Source organism: Pyrus communis, chromosome 10 (genome assembly GCF_041283825.1).
Source record: "Pyrus communis isolate YQ-2024b chromosome 10, ASM4128382v1, whole genome shotgun sequence".
NCBI classification, from domain to species: Eukaryota; Viridiplantae; Streptophyta; class Magnoliopsida; order Rosales; family Rosaceae; genus Pyrus; species Pyrus communis.
In genome coordinates, this window is record NC_142574.1 from 3,018,138 (window position 1) to 3,035,352 (window position 17,215).

General features: G+C 37.5%; 2 protein-coding genes and 1 pseudogene across 4 annotated transcripts in view; all 3 read right to left on the reverse strand.

Annotated features, from left to right (window-relative positions):
- Window positions 1–441: 441 nt before the first annotated feature.
- Window positions 442–3,320, reverse strand: LOC137727656 (MA3 DOMAIN-CONTAINING TRANSLATION REGULATORY FACTOR 2-like; annotated as a pseudogene). The gene is made up of 3 exons (XR_015952554.1): window positions 2,961–3,320; window positions 2,609–2,703; window positions 442–2,470 (listed from the first exon to the last, which is right to left on the reverse strand). The product of XR_015952554.1 is annotated as an MA3 DOMAIN-CONTAINING TRANSLATION REGULATORY FACTOR 2-like (transcript).
- A 7,079-nt stretch (window positions 3,321–10,399) lies between these two features.
- LOC148693369 (disease resistance protein RPP2A-like) overlaps window positions 10,400–17,215 on the reverse strand; it is a 47,788-nt gene continuing 40,972 nt past the window's right edge. The window contains exons 7-11 of the mRNA XM_088678361.1: window positions 13,414–13,692; window positions 12,585–13,296; window positions 12,520–12,554; window positions 11,771–12,247; window positions 10,400–10,976 (exon numbers count right to left, since the gene is read on the reverse strand). Of these exons, the coding sequence (XP_088534487.1) occupies window positions 10,893–10,976; window positions 11,771–12,247; window positions 12,520–12,554; window positions 12,585–13,296; window positions 13,414–13,692 (1,587 nt within the window). The 3' untranslated portion in view covers window positions 10,400–10,892. The remainder of the gene's footprint in view (window positions 10,977–11,770; window positions 12,248–12,519; window positions 12,555–12,584; window positions 13,297–13,413; window positions 13,693–17,215) is intronic.
- LOC148693370 (toll/interleukin-1 receptor-like protein) lies at window positions 14,915–17,166 on the reverse strand. 2 transcript variants are annotated; one of them, XM_088678388.1, is made up of 3 exons: window positions 16,514–17,166; window positions 15,431–15,455; window positions 14,915–15,027 (listed from the first exon to the last, which is right to left on the reverse strand). In XM_088678388.1, the coding sequence occupies exons 1-3, from the start codon at window positions 17,019–17,021 to the stop codon at window positions 15,000–15,002; spliced, it is 561 nt and encodes a 186-aa protein (XP_088534514.1). In that variant the 5' UTR covers window positions 17,022–17,166; the 3' UTR covers window positions 14,915–14,999. The 2 variants fall into 2 exon arrangements, with proteins under 2 accessions (XP_088534514.1, XP_088534513.1); XM_088678387.1 differs by lacking the exon at window positions 14,915–15,027 and having other exon boundaries at window positions 15,315–15,455; window positions 16,514–17,162.

Here is a 17,215-nt window from a genome sequence, read left to right on the forward strand (position 1 = left end):
TCAATTTATCTGCGTCCGGTAGGATTACAAGATGCATATTGTTTTTTTTAAAAAAAAAAAAAAAAACTCTTGTATATTAGTATGAATTGGGAGCCAAGATGAGTAGCTACAGTTTTGATGAAATATGAATGAGAGATTCTCTGTTGGAATGCATTTGTTGTCACTGCTCTGAGATGTATAAAAAGTAGAATTAACAAGACTTAATGCCCCACGAAAGATTAGTTAATTCAGTTTACTTGTCACACAAGAAACTAGATATATCCATGCTACAGTTCTTCCCAATGTAAAGAACAGTGTTGAGAATAGGAATCTTGTGAGGGGTTTATCAGCTAGTAATCGGTAATGGACTTGCTTTTGAGTTTCTGCAGTATTTATTGCGTTTCTTGTGCCGAGAAACCAGATAATCGTGTGCATCTCAATCTGCTTATTCCGCGATTACAATGAAAAATAACCTCCTACTCATCCAAAAGAAAATCTACCTGTATTCAATTGATCAATGATCAATAAGCCCGAAAAAAGGAGGAGAGAGTAGCTAAAGAAGATGATGGACAAGGAAAATGTAACTAGCTGTTTACAATATGCTTGGTTGCATGCATATTTTGTGTGTATACACTCGTATGTGCGATTCAGAAAATTGCTAACTAATTAGCCAGTGCCATTCTTTATTCTGTGTCCTGATTTGCTGAAACAAAATGAGGAATCCAACCACCCTGCATTCTTTGCTCGTTCAACGTAATGTGTAAATTGTTTCTGGGCATCAGGAACATCCAAAGCCAAATCATCTAGAGACTCTGCAACTCTACCAAACCCCTTTGCCATTTGGTTCATTGTGATGAGTCCAGAGCCAAAACATACCTCCAGAAAAATCCAAAGTCTCTCATTCTTCTTTTCCATAATCGTCACCAGAGCTTTTTTGACAACCTCATGGTTGAAAAATGGCATGCCTAATTCCTTCATGCAGCGGCAAGCCTCTCTTACATCCCCTTCAGACTCAAACTCTTCCAGCAACTTCCCAATCTTGTCCTTCACATCCTCAACTGCCCATCCAGGTCTGCCACCACCACCCCAACACCTTAATATTCGCTCCCCAGAAAGCCGAGCCTTTAGCAATGACTTGGCCATTTTAAGGACCTTGCTCCTAATTGACTCTTGTGCCAAGCACTGACTTCCAATCTCTTCCAAGTTCTGTGGGGCTAGAACTTCGTCCACCACAGATCTAGCGAGAAACATTGCAAGATCTTCGACAACTACTGGATTATCCAGAGCTGTGTCATCTGCAGATTCTAGCAACATCACAAACCCATTTACAACATCATCAGCTGGAAAACACAGGGATGACAGTAAAATGGATGCCATTTCTTTCTCTCTGTTCTTCTGATCCATTGCTAGAGTTATCAATCTTTTAACAAAGATAACATTCAGCTCAGGTGAATAAGTACTATTCTCAGACTCTAGACTACTGTTTACTTCTGAGATATCCCCAGATAAGTACTCTTGAATAATAGATTGGGCCTTCGTCTTGAAAACTTTGGCAACACTATCTTCTAAAGATCGTTTTTCTGGTTGCAGAGAGAGTGATTTCAAAGATGAAGCACACAACCAGCCCTCTGATGCTGCCTTGGAGATCAATGACTGCAATATACCCCGTGCATTTGGTATGTTGAGTGATAAGTCGTCAACATAGTCAATCATCCTACTAAAGCCTTTTGATACTTGACTTGAGTTTATTAAACCTTCTTCAGCAGCTTCTTTCAGCAAATCTAGTAGCTGGCCTTCAACTTGACACCTCTCCATTGCCATTACAAGAGCTCGTTTAACTATTTCATGGTGAAAAAAAGGAACTTTCAAATCCTTGATGCATCTGCACGCCTCTTTCTTCTCACCACTCACTACATACTCTATCAACAAATCATTAATCTTAGCTTTGACATCCTCCACAGTCATTTTCTTGCTACCTCCCCATCGCCGCTCAATGATTTCTGCATGGAGCGGGGCTCCTAAGTAGCCCTTTTCAGCTCTTGTCAATACTTCAATCCCTTTCGAATCTTTGGGTAAATAGTTCATTTGTTTCTTCAAGAATGCAGGAGGAAGTATGTCATCAACCACTGCTCGGGCAATGAACAGTGTAAGGACATCAACTGTATCTGGTATATCCACAATGAAGTCATCCGCAGATTCTATCAATTTGCAGAACCCCTTGTAAACTTGTGGGGGGGTCAATGTAGTCAGCATATAGTCCAGATAAAAGAACAGCAGCCATTTCTTTTTCTTTATCATGCCTATCCATCGCCTTAGAGACAAGCTTCTTTACGAAATAGTAGCTGTATGTAGGCCTATCAAGCTCTCTAAGTTCATTTGCAGTCGAGGTAATGTCATCAGTAGCAAAGTATTCCTCCACTACTATTGTAGCTTTCTTTTTGTACTCCTCAAAATCGACCCTCTCTTTTCTTGCATCGGAATTTTCACATTCCTGCAACCAATACACGTAATTGGTAAACACAATGAAAATAAGACAATCAATATTGAAGATGGCAAATAAACTGATCATTTTTCATAACAAGATCCAAAAAGAGTTAAATATGAAGGTGTGAGCTGTTCAGTTACTTACCTCACTGCTATTGAAGTTTGGGTCATTCGGGTCAGCAGTGAAACTGTCATCTTTATCAAGTAACCCGCCCCAGGTGCCTTTAGCCCCAGAACCACCTGCATTATGATAATCTTCATAAAATTAAGAGTAAAAACCTAATTTTGAATTTTGACATTCAGAACTCTTGCTTATTAACCATCAGATAATGGTAAATGCCTAGAGTTAACTTTCCAAGGCACACGTCAGGTAACAATATGTAGCTATACGACATTGTCTAAAACGTTATTCACTAGTGCCTCTTGCTAGCAATTATATAATGCGAAAGAATGCCTTCAACCCGAATCCATGAGAAAATTTCGAAAGTGTAGTTTACCCTTTTTAGGACGGCCATCAACTGCAGAATGTGAATGTCTATCATGCTTGAGTGGAGTTCCTTTTCCATGTTTCCCCTGAATCTTTGGAGACTTTGGGGACTTTGAAGATTTAGGGAACTTATGGGACCTTGGAGAAACGGGCAATGGAGACGCAGATAATGGATCTGCACTTTCTGAAGCAGATCGGTGAAGCTCCCGATGCTGCTTTGATACAAACCCATCACTGAAGTCCATTCTGCTTATCTTTTGAACTCAAGCCTGCTCACTCAATAGTTTTCAAGAGGCAACATATAATACCTTCAGTTTGTGATGGGTAAAACCGAATAAATCGCAAGCTCTCTGCTGTGATCACCAGCAGCAATCTCCAATATGTTTACTACGTTGTTAATCTATTATTTCTACGGTGAATGCCTCAAAATTAAGAATCAATTAGAGCCTGTTTCACAAGAAGAATAAAACAATTCAATGGTCAATAATACTAGGACATCTTCAGCAATTGCTCCATATCTAACAACAATCGAGTTCATGCGCAGACAACTCAGGTGATTAACGAATATGTGAAAGACTAATGAGCATAAGTTGTAGAATGTGTTGAATCACTTAGCCAACCATTCACCAGCGCAATCACACAAAATATTTATACAGGACGTCCCTTCGATACTTAAGACACAAGAAACGTACAAGTACAATGAAATCTTTGCATATAATACACAAGTTCTCCATTAAATGAATTCTCCTGAGAAAGTTTAAATTCAACGTCACCTCACTTTCTTACTGCCAATGCCATGTTGGGAAAGAAGAAAATGCAGGTCTGCAACAAATTCAAGAAACACACAATTACATAAATAATCAGAAACTAAAGAGCAATTGGGCAAACACATAAGATATGTAGATGGAAAAATGAGAATAAAAGCAAAAATCAAAGATATATAACCGTGATCAGAAATCGAAATCGAAATCAAGAGGCAGTTTGCTTGTCCTTGGGGGTTGATTGATTGAGTGGAAGAAGTGGGGTGGATGGTTTTGAGAGCAGACAATGTCAAGAGGCGGTTGCCAAAATTGTTGGACGTTAAAACCCGTTGGCATTCAACGTGAAACTCGAGGAAATGTCTGTCTCATCCAACGGCTCACCGCACCTCTCCTTGGTTGCTGCCTTTTGAAACGGGAAATAAAGGAAAAGGGGCCGGGAGAGCCATGCGAGGGATAGATGGGGTCCGAATTCTACACTGCCACAATGTGCCGGAATAACGGGGATGCTTCTACTTCTATTTGTACCCAATATTTTTTACTTTTTACGTAACTTATATTGCACGGATACACGACATCCTAATAAATATCCTAATTTTAACGATTGAGTTTAGACATTTGGTTTCGGATTGCGACCAAATAAATTGGGTTAGATTACGTATAAATCTATTAAAAAACTTGACAATGACCCTTATATTCTTACTCTTTCGTGCATAATAGCTTCACATTCTTAGAGCGTGTTCATACTTCAATCATGCTCTTGATCATTACTTTGCACGAACCTAGTATCAAAGACAAATATTTTGATTCTGAGCTGACATAACTTTGTTAGTTTTATGATATGTAATTATAGTTACTTTTGTGATATGGTATTTTATGAATCCTTCTGTCAAGATAAAGTAGATCGTTAGTTTATGAAGAATCGAAAATGATAGGTTTGGCCTGTAAATAATACGAACTTAGTCTTTTAAGTTTCTAGATGACTATACATATCTCTCAACTCAATCACAAGAGTTCGGGTGTCGAGTCATTTGACATGATTAATCAAATTCGTTGAGTTAGGGTTGACTAGAATTCGGGATGGACACAAAGTGAGGAATAGAGAGCTGGAAAATTTGAAATTGAAGATCTATTATGTGAAGAATCATGGTAACTGTGAGAATGTGAGGACAAAGATAGGTGAGTGACCAAATTATGCAAAGGCTTATAAGAGGTTGAGTTACTCTCCATATTGTCAATTAATTTTATGGTGGAACCTTAGCTTTCTTCATGGTATCTGAGTAGGTTGACCCACGTGTAAAGCTCAACGGCCACATGTGCTCACATCACCTTGTTTGTATTATCCACATGTTAGGCTTGAAAATTCGCCACACGTGAGGAGGCGTGTGAGAATGTGAAGACAAAGTCCCACATTGGTGAGGGAACAATCCATACAAGGGCCTATAAGATGTGGGACTATTCCCTATATAACATATTGCTAATTAGTTTTATGGTTGAGATTAATCTCAACTTTTATCAGTAATAGTGCATGAAAATGATGATATCATAAAAATTATTAGTGGAGCGTGATGTTAACAATATATAATGAATGGTCAGATAGTGTGCCATGTGTCAATGGATTAGTAGGTTTGTTATAAGGAGGTTAAGGCAGTTATAAGGTGTCTTAGTGAACAAGCTAGAGTGTAGAATATATAACAAATGTAATGACTGTAATTCAATGATATAGAAAATATTACAACAATTCATTTCTCTCTTTTTCTACATTTCTTTCCTTATCTCTCTAAAACCTTCACCGTCATTTCTGCATTATTACATTTATGCAACATAATCAGTTGCTTTACATGGTGTCAGAGCCGATCGAGCTCTTCTTGCTTGAAAGGTTATCTCGATCTTGGATCTCTTGCTTCTGCCGCTCCAGATCTTCTTCTTCTTCTCTGATGTCTTGGATTTCTTGGTTTTGGAACTTTAATAGTTTCCCTATCTTGCGATTGTTCGTCTTTACAATCGTGTCCGCCAAGTGTTTGATATATTTCCTGTGTGAATTTTTCTTCAACAAACTACAATGGTGATTGCTACTCAACTACAAATTGTGCAATCGCCAATCACCTCTCTTATTTCTATTGTTCCTACGTCAGTCACTGTCAAATTTGATGATTCCAACTATCTCACCTGGCATTTTCAGATGCAATTGCTACTTGAAGGTCATGGAATTATGGGGTTCTTGGATGGTTCTCTTCCTTGTCCTGCACGGTTCATTTCTTCTGGTTCTGGGGAGTCTGATGTCGATTCTGGGGATTCACCATTAGATCCATCATTCGAGGTCGAGAAAGTGTAATCTCTCTCAAAGACTTGAGATCTCAGTTGCTTGCTGAAGAAGCAATGGTTGAGAATACTGCTGTTACACCATTTCTTTCTGCAATGGTGGCCAAGAATTTTGAATCTGGTTCCAAGAACTCGTCTTTTCCATCCAACGGGTATTCTGGTGGTCATAATCAAGGGAGTCCTGCAAACTCGAGTCAAGGGTATTCGAGCACTCAGTCTTCTGGTTTTTCTGGTGCAACTACTCAACCTATCTACTTCAAGAACAATTTCAACAAGAACAAGGGTAGAGGTAAATTCAACTATAATACTAATTCTCGATTTGGGAACTCTAGAAATGTCTACAATACTTCTGCTTCCGGTATTCTTGGTGCATCTCCCTCACAATCAGCCTGTCAAATATGTGGAAAATTTGGTCATCTTGCTGATACATGTCAATTCAGAAATACTGAGGCTGTTATAGTTGAAGGGTGTCTGATTTGTGGCAAGAACAATCACACTGCTTAGTTTTGTCATTTTCCAAATGCAAATATTTCTGGCACCACCCCTCAAATGACTGCAATGCAAGTCAACTCCTCACTATCCACTCCAACATCAAATGCTTTTTCTCAGCAGTTTTGGCTTATAGATTCAGGAGCAACAAATCATCTTACTACAGACTTGCAAAATCTTTCCTTAGCTACGCATTTCCCATCCACAGAGACCATTCAAACTGCCAATGGTGCAGGTTTATCAATTTCACATACTGGTTCATCTGTCATTCATACACCTACTCAAAAATTGAAGCTTAATTCAGTGTTATATGTTCTGAGAATTACTCAAAATTTGTTATCTGTGCACAGAATCTGTCTCGATAACAATTGTTGGTTAATTTTTTATGCTTTTAATTTCTGGATTCAGGACAAAGCCATAGAGAGGATTCTGTACAAGGGGAAGTGTAGTAATGGGCTATATCCAATACCAATATCCAGACCAACTGTGCTCAAGCATCAAGGATTTAAAGCTGCATTTCTTGGACAACAAGTGCATTCCAGTTTCTGGCATAGCATACTAGGTCACCCCTCCAATTCTATTGTCTCCGCTATACTTAGAAAATCTAATATTCCAATATCTTCTGATGTATTACCTTCTTTGTGTCATTCATGTTTACAAGGCAAATTCAGCAAGTTACCATTTTCCCCATATGTGTCAAAATCTGTAATTCCTTTTGAAATAGTGCATAGTGATGTATGGGGTCCTGCTCCCTGTACCTCTATTGATGGATACAAATACTATGTGACATTCATTGATGAATGCACTAGATATTGTTGGCTGTTTCCCTTGCATAATAAAAGTGAAGTCTGTTATGTGTTTGTTCGATTATATCAATTCATTTTCAATCACTTTGCAGTCTCTATTAAAACCTTACAGAGTGATGGGGGTGGGGAGTATACAAGTAATGTTTTTCAATCATTTTTGATAGATAAAGGAATCACTCATCAAATTTCATGTCTTTATACTCCAGAGCAAAATGGACTGGCAGAAAGAAAACATAGACATATTGTTGAAACCTCAATCACCTTGCTACAGACTGCATCCCTACCTGCATATTTCTGGTCTTTTGCTTGTCAAACTGCAATATACCTTATCAACATGATGCCTTCTTTAACTATAAATAACCAATCCCCATTTGAGGTTCTTTTTAAATCTGTTCCAGATGTTCAACACTTGAGGATTTTTGGTTGTGCATGTTTCCCATTGTTAAAGCCTTATACTAGTAACAAACTGCAACCTAAAACCAACATATGCATTTTTCTGGGATATGCATCTAAGTACAAGGTATATATTTGTTTTGACGTTAGCTCAAAGAGATCTTACATATCGAGACATGTGATATTTGATGAGTATGATTTCCCATATTCCTCTCTTGTCCAAAAGTTATATATCCATTCACAGAGGTCTAGTTCTCAAAATCCAGTGAGTTCAGTATCTGTTACTAGTAACAATACAATTGTTGAAGCACCATCAAATCCTTTTGTGTCTAGTCCTAGTGTTACACCTACCTCTGCCAATGCCAGATTTCATCATTCCCTAAATACACTAGATCCTTCTCAGTCAACATCAACAGAAGACACAAGACAACTCATTACTGGCATTTCACCCCAGTGTACTTCCTCTGCCATCTCTGTGGTTCCTGAGTTTCAACCAGAAACTTTACAAGTAATTCTTCCTATCCCTCCATTAAACTTACACCCTATGCAAACATGATCAAAAAGTGGAATTGTTAAGAAGAAAGCATTCATTTCCATGGCCTCTGAGAATGCAGAAGTGGATTTATCTCAGATTAAACCAATTTCTTACAAATCTGCTCTGAAATCTCCAGTATGGTTTAAAGCTATGGAGAAGGAAATACAAGCCTTACATTCTCAGCACACTTGGTCCTTGGTTTCTTTACCATCAAACAGAAATCTTGTGGGGTGTAAGTGGGGTTTTAAGATAAAGAGGCATGCCAATGGAATTATTTCAAGATACCAGGCTAGACTTGTGGCCAAGGGGTTCAATCAAGAGGCAGGTATAGATTATGGTGAAACATTCAGCCCTGTAGTTAAGCCTACTACAGTGAGACTTGTTCTTGCATTAGCTGCACAGTTTGGTTGGGGTTTAAGACAACTTGATGTCAAAAATGCATTTTTGCATGGAATCTTGCAAGAAGAAGTATACATGGCACAACCTCCTGGTTTTTTGGATTCTATCTATTCATCATCAGTATGCAAACTTCACAAGTCTCTATATGGTCTCAAACAAGCCCCAAGGGCGAGGAATGAGAGGTTTACTAATTTTCTGCCTTCTCTGGGGTTTCAAACAACTTATGTAGATACTTCCTTGTTTGTCAAACACACTGAATCTGGGGTTGTCATCCTCCTCCTTTATGTGGATGATATAATCATCACAGGGAGTGCAACAACTATCATTCCAAAAGTCATTTCTGCATTGGCAACAGAATTAAATATCAAGGATCTAGGCTCACTCCACTATTTTCTTGGAATTCAAATTACACAAACTGCAGAAGGGTTATTTCTATCTCAGCATAATTATGTTAATGATCTGTTGACAAAGACAGAAATGCATCAGTCAAAGCCTTGTGCTACTCCTTGCTTGCCTCATAATCGGCTTCTAAAGGATGATGGAACACCATTTGATAATCATGCGTTGTACAAAAGCATCGTGGGAGCATTACAATATCTCACTTTCACAAGACTCGACATTGCATTTTCTGTGCATCAAGTCTATCAGTTCATGCATTGTTCTATGAAGTCACATTACTTGGCTGTCAAAAGGATATTACGATATCTTAAAGGGACTCAACATTATGGTATTCAATATGTGAAAGGTGAGTTGGAGTTGAATACATTTAGTGATGCGGACTAGGTAGGGGATCCCAATGACAGAAGATCCACAACTGGATTTGTTGTTTTCTTAGGGACTAATCCAATCTCGTGGTCATCCAAGAAGCCATTGCTACAACAACTACTGAGATAGATTGGATAAAACAGATTCTTGTATTTCTGCAGATTGACATATCAACTCCATCAACAATGTTTTGTGATAATTTGTCCGCAATTGCTCTTACCTGCAATCCAGTGATGCATCAAAGAACCAAACATATTGAGATTGACGTGCATTTTGTTCGGGAAAAGGTTGCTAAACAATTACTTCACATGGAGTTTGTATCCTCTACTGAGCCATTTGTTGATATCCTGACAAAGGGGCTGTCTGCACCGTTGTTCCGTGCTCATTGTTGCAATCTCAGGCTTCGTGATCCTCCTCCTGAGCTTGAGGGAGGATGTTAACAGTATATAATGAATGGTCAGATAGCGTGCCATGTGTCAATGGATTAGTAGGTTTGTTATAAGGAGGTTAAGGCAGTTATAAGGTGTCTTAGTGAACAAGCTAGAGTGTAGAATATATAACAAATGTAATGACTGTAATTCAATGATATAGGAAATATTACAACAATTCATTTCTCTCTCTTTCTACATTTCTTTCCTTATCTCTCTAAAACCTTCACCGTCATTTCTGCATTATTACATTTCTGCAACATAATCAGTTGCTTTACACGTGAGAGGGCTTTCTTAAGTTTAGGAGAGAAAACTAATAGAGAAAAATGAGATTTTATACAAGAATTGTAATAGCTCATGTGGAGCTAGGCGTAAGGAAAGGGAATTTATTACCCTTTTGGGGAAAGTACGGGGGAATTTTAGTTATATAAGGTTTTTTGGTCGAGTGAGTATTGAAAGAATTTTTCAGACTCCATTAAGCTTAAGGTGACTGATTGTTTAATTTAGTGGTAGTCCAGAGTTCATGCCCTTCGCTAACAGTTTGGGGCATGACATTTTTGATGTGGTGATTTACATCTATGATATTTAAAATCGATAAAATCGATATCTGAATTTGTTCACAATCAATCATTTTGATCATTTCATACAAATTCTGCATTAAATAAGGATAAAATAACAAAAATATTCTCAATTTTTGCCAAATTTTTTTTTCCTTTACCCCTTGGTGGAAGAGGGTTGTCCTTGCTGAATTCAAGAGATGTCCAGTGTAATGGTTCAGCTTTAGCCAGGCGAATTTCAACTTTGGTGGACAAAACGTCAAGTCTCCACTTTTCAGGTATTATCTTTCCAAATAAGCGAGGCTGAAAATAATACGTATCTTCACCAGCAACATCAATGCTAACACTTAGTTTTTGTTCACCAAACTCAACATTAACGTCTTTGGCTGGTATGCCCTTGGCGAATACAGTCACAACCACTTCTTCTAGCTTCTGTTAGAATTCATGCCTGTACTTTGGTTCGACAGATGCAACGGCCAACTCGAAGGGGTCACAACCACTTTGTCGCACGCTTTTTGAGATCGAAAGCCCTGAGTATACGACGGTCCCTGCGGACTAAGGGAGATGGAAGAGTCTAGAAAAAAAGTATACGACTATGGTTAATTCTTGATTTCTTTACATCTTTGAGATAAGAAACTAAATACAATTTATAGTATTTAATAAAATACAAAATACATTGATAAATTAATAAATTTTTAATTTTGCTAAATAATAGTCCTCCTGGGTCTCAAGGCTATCAATTTAAAGAAGTTTAATTATATAGAAAACCAAAAATAAAAACAGGACAAAAAATAAAAATAACCAAAACATTTCTTAAGAACTTTTTTCAAAAAACAATTTTCTTTAAGACTTAAAAACTTGTTTGGTATGCAAATTAAAAATTTTAAATTTTACAACTCAAACTGAACAAAGAAATCCAAAAAGAAGGGGTTGAGGGAGAGAGAAGAGAGGAGGAAATAAAGTAAGATGAGAAAGAAGAGAGGATCGAAAGAGAGAGGAAAAAGAATGAGAGAAAGAACCGAGAGAATGAAGAAAGCAGATTGAAGGAGAGACGAAAAAGATCGGAAAAAAAAAAGAAGGGGGCGAGAGAAGAAAAGAGATAGATTTGAAGTAAGAGGGGAGGAGGGAGAGAAAAAAAAAAAAGAAGTCTAAGTTTAAAAACTCACTTTTTGTGTGTTTTGGAGAATAAACTATATTTTTGAGTTAGTTTTGAGTTCAGTTTTTTAAAATAGTTATACCAAACAAATTTTTAAGGCCTAAAACTTGAAAATTGTTTTTGAGTTTAAAAAGTTGGATTCAAGTTAAATATCAAACATGCCCTAAACTTAGGTGCTAAAATATAACTCTAATAATTTCGGAAGTACAAACCTTGTCAGATGTAGTATTGCTTGGTACGGCAACAATCTCGTCCTTGCTAGAGTATGCGTCACCGCCATCACCATCATCCCAGACTAGATTAACTCCTGTTTTCATCAATCGCCCTATCCCACCATAGCGATCCACTACTGTCGTAACTGCAGAAATCGAGACTTCGTCCCCGCTTTGCAAACGGAGTACATCATGTGATAATACACTTTGCAAACGGAGTACATTACCGATACTGGATGTAGATTCTTCCGGGATGTGCAAAGCCTTACCCTTGGTAATATTTGTAACAGTAAATCCAGGACAAATCCACTCGAAAACACAGCACAGAGTCAATCCTCTAAAATTACGACCCAAATATTGGGGCACTTTAAAACGAACATCATTGGACTCATGAATACCAACAACCTGGAACCACTCTGGAATATCATAAACTCCATTGAGAAAAATAATGCCACCATGTCCGAAAGAAGTCAATCCCTAGAGCATACCATGTAAAGCCAGATTAATTTGTAGAAGCAAAAGTCTTAATTATGCATGCGTGTGTCATGTACAGTGCCTCTGTGGGCGTGTGATAGAAGGAGCAAGAGAATACAGCTCTCAGAGAGAGATCTGTAGGATGTTCTTCCTAAAACTCAGCATGTACACGTCATTCTTATGCATAAGTAATATATTCTAGTACATGCATGTCTTACGCGTGTATGTGTGCATGTTTGTGTGTGCGTGAGAGAGAGAGTGAGAGAGAGAGAGACCTGTATGATGTTCTTCCTAAAAGCAGCAGTGAGATTGGTGCAGCCTTCCATATGAATCCTTCTCATGGTGTTTAACGACTCATGCAAGCCTAGAATCTCAGTGAGTTTGGGGGAGAAATCCAGATGCAGTTCAACCATACTCGACATTTCCGAAAAATTTGGCATTTTTCTAAGTGAAATGCACTCATTCGCTCTCAAGATTTCCAAATTTGTTGGTAAATCTGGGATTTCACGAAGACTCTTGCAAAAACTCAAATCTAACATTTTAAGCTTGGAAAGTCCACTGAGGCTCGGTAGGATACAAAACCTATTGCCATCAAGCTCCAATATTTCTAAAGAAAATAGACTCCCAAGATGCTTAGGGATTGCATCATAAGTTAACCGGCAGTTGCTAAGGTCTAAAAATGTCAGGTTCTTCAATCCTACTATTGAAGATGGTACTTGCCTTACCCTTGTACGGCATGCTTGAAGTGTTGTCAATGATACCATCCCCCCTAAGCTGTCACCCAGCTTTTTAAAACCTGAACAGCCTTTAAGAATAAGAGTCTCAACTGACCTTGACTTATAGAAACCCCGTGGAAGATACTGAAGCTTTTTGCAGTTTTCAAGATTTACCAACGAAAGTCTTTCAAGATGCCCAATGGATGGGTGAATCTTAGACAATTTTCTACAGTTTACCAATATCAGTTTTTCAAGATTTGGGACTTTGGAAAGATCTGGTGATTCTGTTAGGTCAGGGGAATGACTGAGATTGATGATTTTCAGATTCTTGAGCAGCTGCTAGGAAATAACAGATAACAAAATAAAAATTCAAATACAAGAGAGAAAGCAAGATATTGGTATTCACAGAAGCTGAAGAAAATAATTAATAATTTGTTTGAGATCGTATCATACCACGTCAGTATCCTCCCAAACTCGTATGAGTTTGCTATAGCTCAGGTCAATAGCAACTAGGTTTGGTTGATCAAAATCTTTTGGTATGACCTCCAGAGGAAATCCATGCCAACACAACCATCTTAACTCTTTGGAAAGATTGTGGTAACTTCCAGTGAGCTTTATGTTATTGAGTTTGAGCAATCGCAGACTCTGCATGTTTCTAAATGAGTCTGAACTGAAGCTACGCTCATCAGACTCTTGCACATCTAAAGCGAGTCCTTCAACGTCTTCCGTTCCCTATTACATATAAATAATTAAAAGTTAAAATAATAAAAAAAACCAAGAAAAGGGTTATTGGCACGGGAAAAGACGATTAATTCATATATCAGAACCACAAAGCCCTGAATTGGATGGATGAACCACATGAGAGGTAGACAATTAGACAATATAGAACATGGGACCTCTCATAGGCAATTTTTATTATATATCTACTATGATGTGCTTATATATATATCTACGCTATGTACTTATATATATAGGGGTGTGCTATCCACACACCCCTTTTTACTTCTCTCACACCCCTTGTTAATTTCTGTCCTTTGATCTTCTTCAAGTCATCCGATCCGACGGCCGAAAATTAAAAGGGTGTGAGAAGTAAAAAGGGATGTGTGGATATCACACCCTTACATATATATACACACACTATAATGTGCACATATGTCTGGATAATAACCATAGAGTTGTCCTTTACAACTATCTACATTAGTTATGTATCTTTAGCAAGCTTCTGTTACAGGTATCATATTTAACAAATTGCACTTAAGAAGAGCAGGACATGTTGATTCTGCTATTTAATTTGAGAAAATTCAATACAATCGGCTCCTTTGTTGTCTCTTACAGGTTCCTTTCTCTGCTACATTAGTATGTGCATTTAACATCAAATTTAATTGCAGAAAGTACTCACAGATTGTTGTGTCAATACGTCTGTTATATCTTCATTATGCCACAATCTACTACGCTCTCCAGGATTGTCAGGGGATTCTGCACGCACGATTTCTCTGCCCATGCCTTGAATCAAATCATGCATCATGAGATTGCCTTCTTTATCAACAGTTACAAGGCATTGATCTTGGAGTTCTGGAATCCCTATTTCTGGATAAAACTGACAGCCATCCAGTACTGTCATGACATAGTCCTTGTTCATTCCAGTAAAGAAACAAGAGATGTCAAGGAATATAGCCTTCACGTCATCATCAGTTAGCCCATCATAGCTTATTTCAAGTCTTCTGTGAATTTCCCGATAAGGCTGTGATCTTTTCCATTTATCCACTACAGTTTCCCATTCACTTGTGCTTTCTGTACGTATATAAGAACCTAAGACTTCAAGTGCTAGTGGCAAACCTCCACAGTAGCCAACAGCCTTTCTTGAGAGCTCAATATACTCTGCATTAGGATAATTGTTTCTAAAGGCATGCCAACTAAGTAGCTCAAGAGCTTCTGTTTCATTCATTGCTGGCAGAGGACATATCTTATACACATTAAGTATCTTTAGCAAATGTTCGTTTCTTGAAGTTATAATGATTCTGCTCCCTCGACCAAAGGAGTCAGGTTGTATAGCCAAAGCATCTCTTTGTTGAACGCTGTCTAAATCATCAATTACGACAAGTACCCTTCTGTTGCCTAACCTTTGTTTTATCTCCTTGGTCCCTTCATTGATACTACTTACCAATATGTAGGCCGGTTTCAAGATATCAGAAATAAGTTTTTTTTGCAAATCAACCAGTTTCTCTTCGCTCGCGGTTTCAAGGAAACTTGCACCGTCAAAACTATGATGATGTTTGTTGAAGACGGCTTTTGCAACCGTTGTCTTACCCAGTCCACACATACCCAAAATTCCAATTATGCGAACATCATTTGATCCTCCAACATCTAAATGCTTACTAATTTCTCGCACACGAGAATCTATTCCAACTAGCTTGGTAGGTAACACTAAGTGATTGTTTCTGCTCAGTTTTCCAGTGATCTGAGAAACAACGTTCCTGATAAAATTTCCTTCATTCCTGGTTGTTAAAATTCAAAAAAGCGAAAGTAAAAATTTATTATGCGACTTCAAGATCACATTAATCTTTCAGAAATTGACGAGTCAAAATCTCCAGATACTATTACAATTTCTTAAACTGAAATCTTTGTTGTTAAATTTCAACAAGGCAAAAGTGAAAACTTAAAGGCCATTTGAAAATCATGTCGTTTTCGGTTTTCAGTTTTCGTTTTCACTAACTTTCAATGTTAAGAAAAAAGGGAACTGCAAACATAAAATAAAAACTGAATGCCAAATTGTGAAAACTGAAAACCAAAAATAACAAACTTTACATTTTGGTTTTCGGGATTTTTTTTTTTAAAACTCAAAACTGAAGTTACAAATTTAAAATTAAAATTGAAAATTGGAAACTAAATGGTTATCAAACCAACTTTAAAACTTATTAGTATTTACTTACACACTTTGAAAATAAAAATTGGAAAGGAGAGGGAGGGAGTGGGAGGGTTTTTTTTTTTTTTTTTTTTTTTTTTTTTTTTAATATTAGAGATATCTTTAGGCTTCACTAAAAATATATAAATAAATAAATTTATAAAATTACATTACTGCTTATTATTTTTTTGTGGATAAAAGATTAAATAGTCATTTTAGTCTATTTTAATTGAGAAAAAGATTTTTTTTAATACATCGATATTTTTACATTAAGAAAATAAGAAGTGCGGCCAAGTTATATAATGAACATCCTAATTTGGTATCGAATTCATCATCTATGAGATTCGAACTTAAATCTCTCACTTCTAAATGAAGAATTATACCATCAAATCATAGCACTGAGTGTCTAGTGCTTAGATAAGGAAAGGAATCATCATCGGATTTTTTCCTCTTAATCTACCAATTCGAAAATTCGGACTATTAAAATTTTATTCAACTGCTAAAATTATTATAATTTTTAAATTAAGCCCTATTAAATTTTAATGACCTAGGCCTTGAAAGATTAGAAGAAATGGATCAATAAATTAAATAGAAGGGAAATTTCAGCCACACAAAGTAGAGAAAATAAAAAGGAAATAAGAAAGTAATTACCCGGCAGATTTGGTTCCAACACCGTCAGTTTCTCGAAAATTGAATCCGTCCAAACTTCCAGCTTCATTAAGAGCCTTCTCCAGAGAAGTACCTTTTCTTCCTTAACTTCCTGTTCATATTTCTGAAACGCCTGTGCAAAACTACCACTCTGGTTCACGACATCTGAGGAATCAACACCATAGAAGATTGGAAAAACCATTTGACCCAGTGTTTTTCTGCACTCCATGATCTTCACCAGCTCCTCGAGACACCACGCGGACTCCGGATACCCTTTTGAGAAGACGACGACGGCACCCTTAGACCTTTCGATTTCTTGAATCAGGTGTTCTGGTATAGCTCTATTACTTTTTTCTAGCTTGTAATCGTATTCGTCTCCGTACATGAAGACGTTGAATCGGTGGTCTTCTAATGTACAGTAGAGGTGGTCCGTGAAGGTCGTGCGTGTGTCTTCACCTCCAGAACTCAAGAACACGTCGTACATCGGATCGTCTTTGGACGATGAATCCATCAATTGTTACTCCAGGGATGTCTTGGCAGGCAGCACAGATCAAATTTGAGATCTACAGACAACCGTAGGGTAAAGTAAACTCAAAACTCCGAAAAGAATAGTGGGAACTGGCTAGTAACGAGTCAATTACGATCGATCGACCCACCCATTTTATTTTTTTGATCCAACGGTATCAAAAAGCTCAGCAAGGAAGA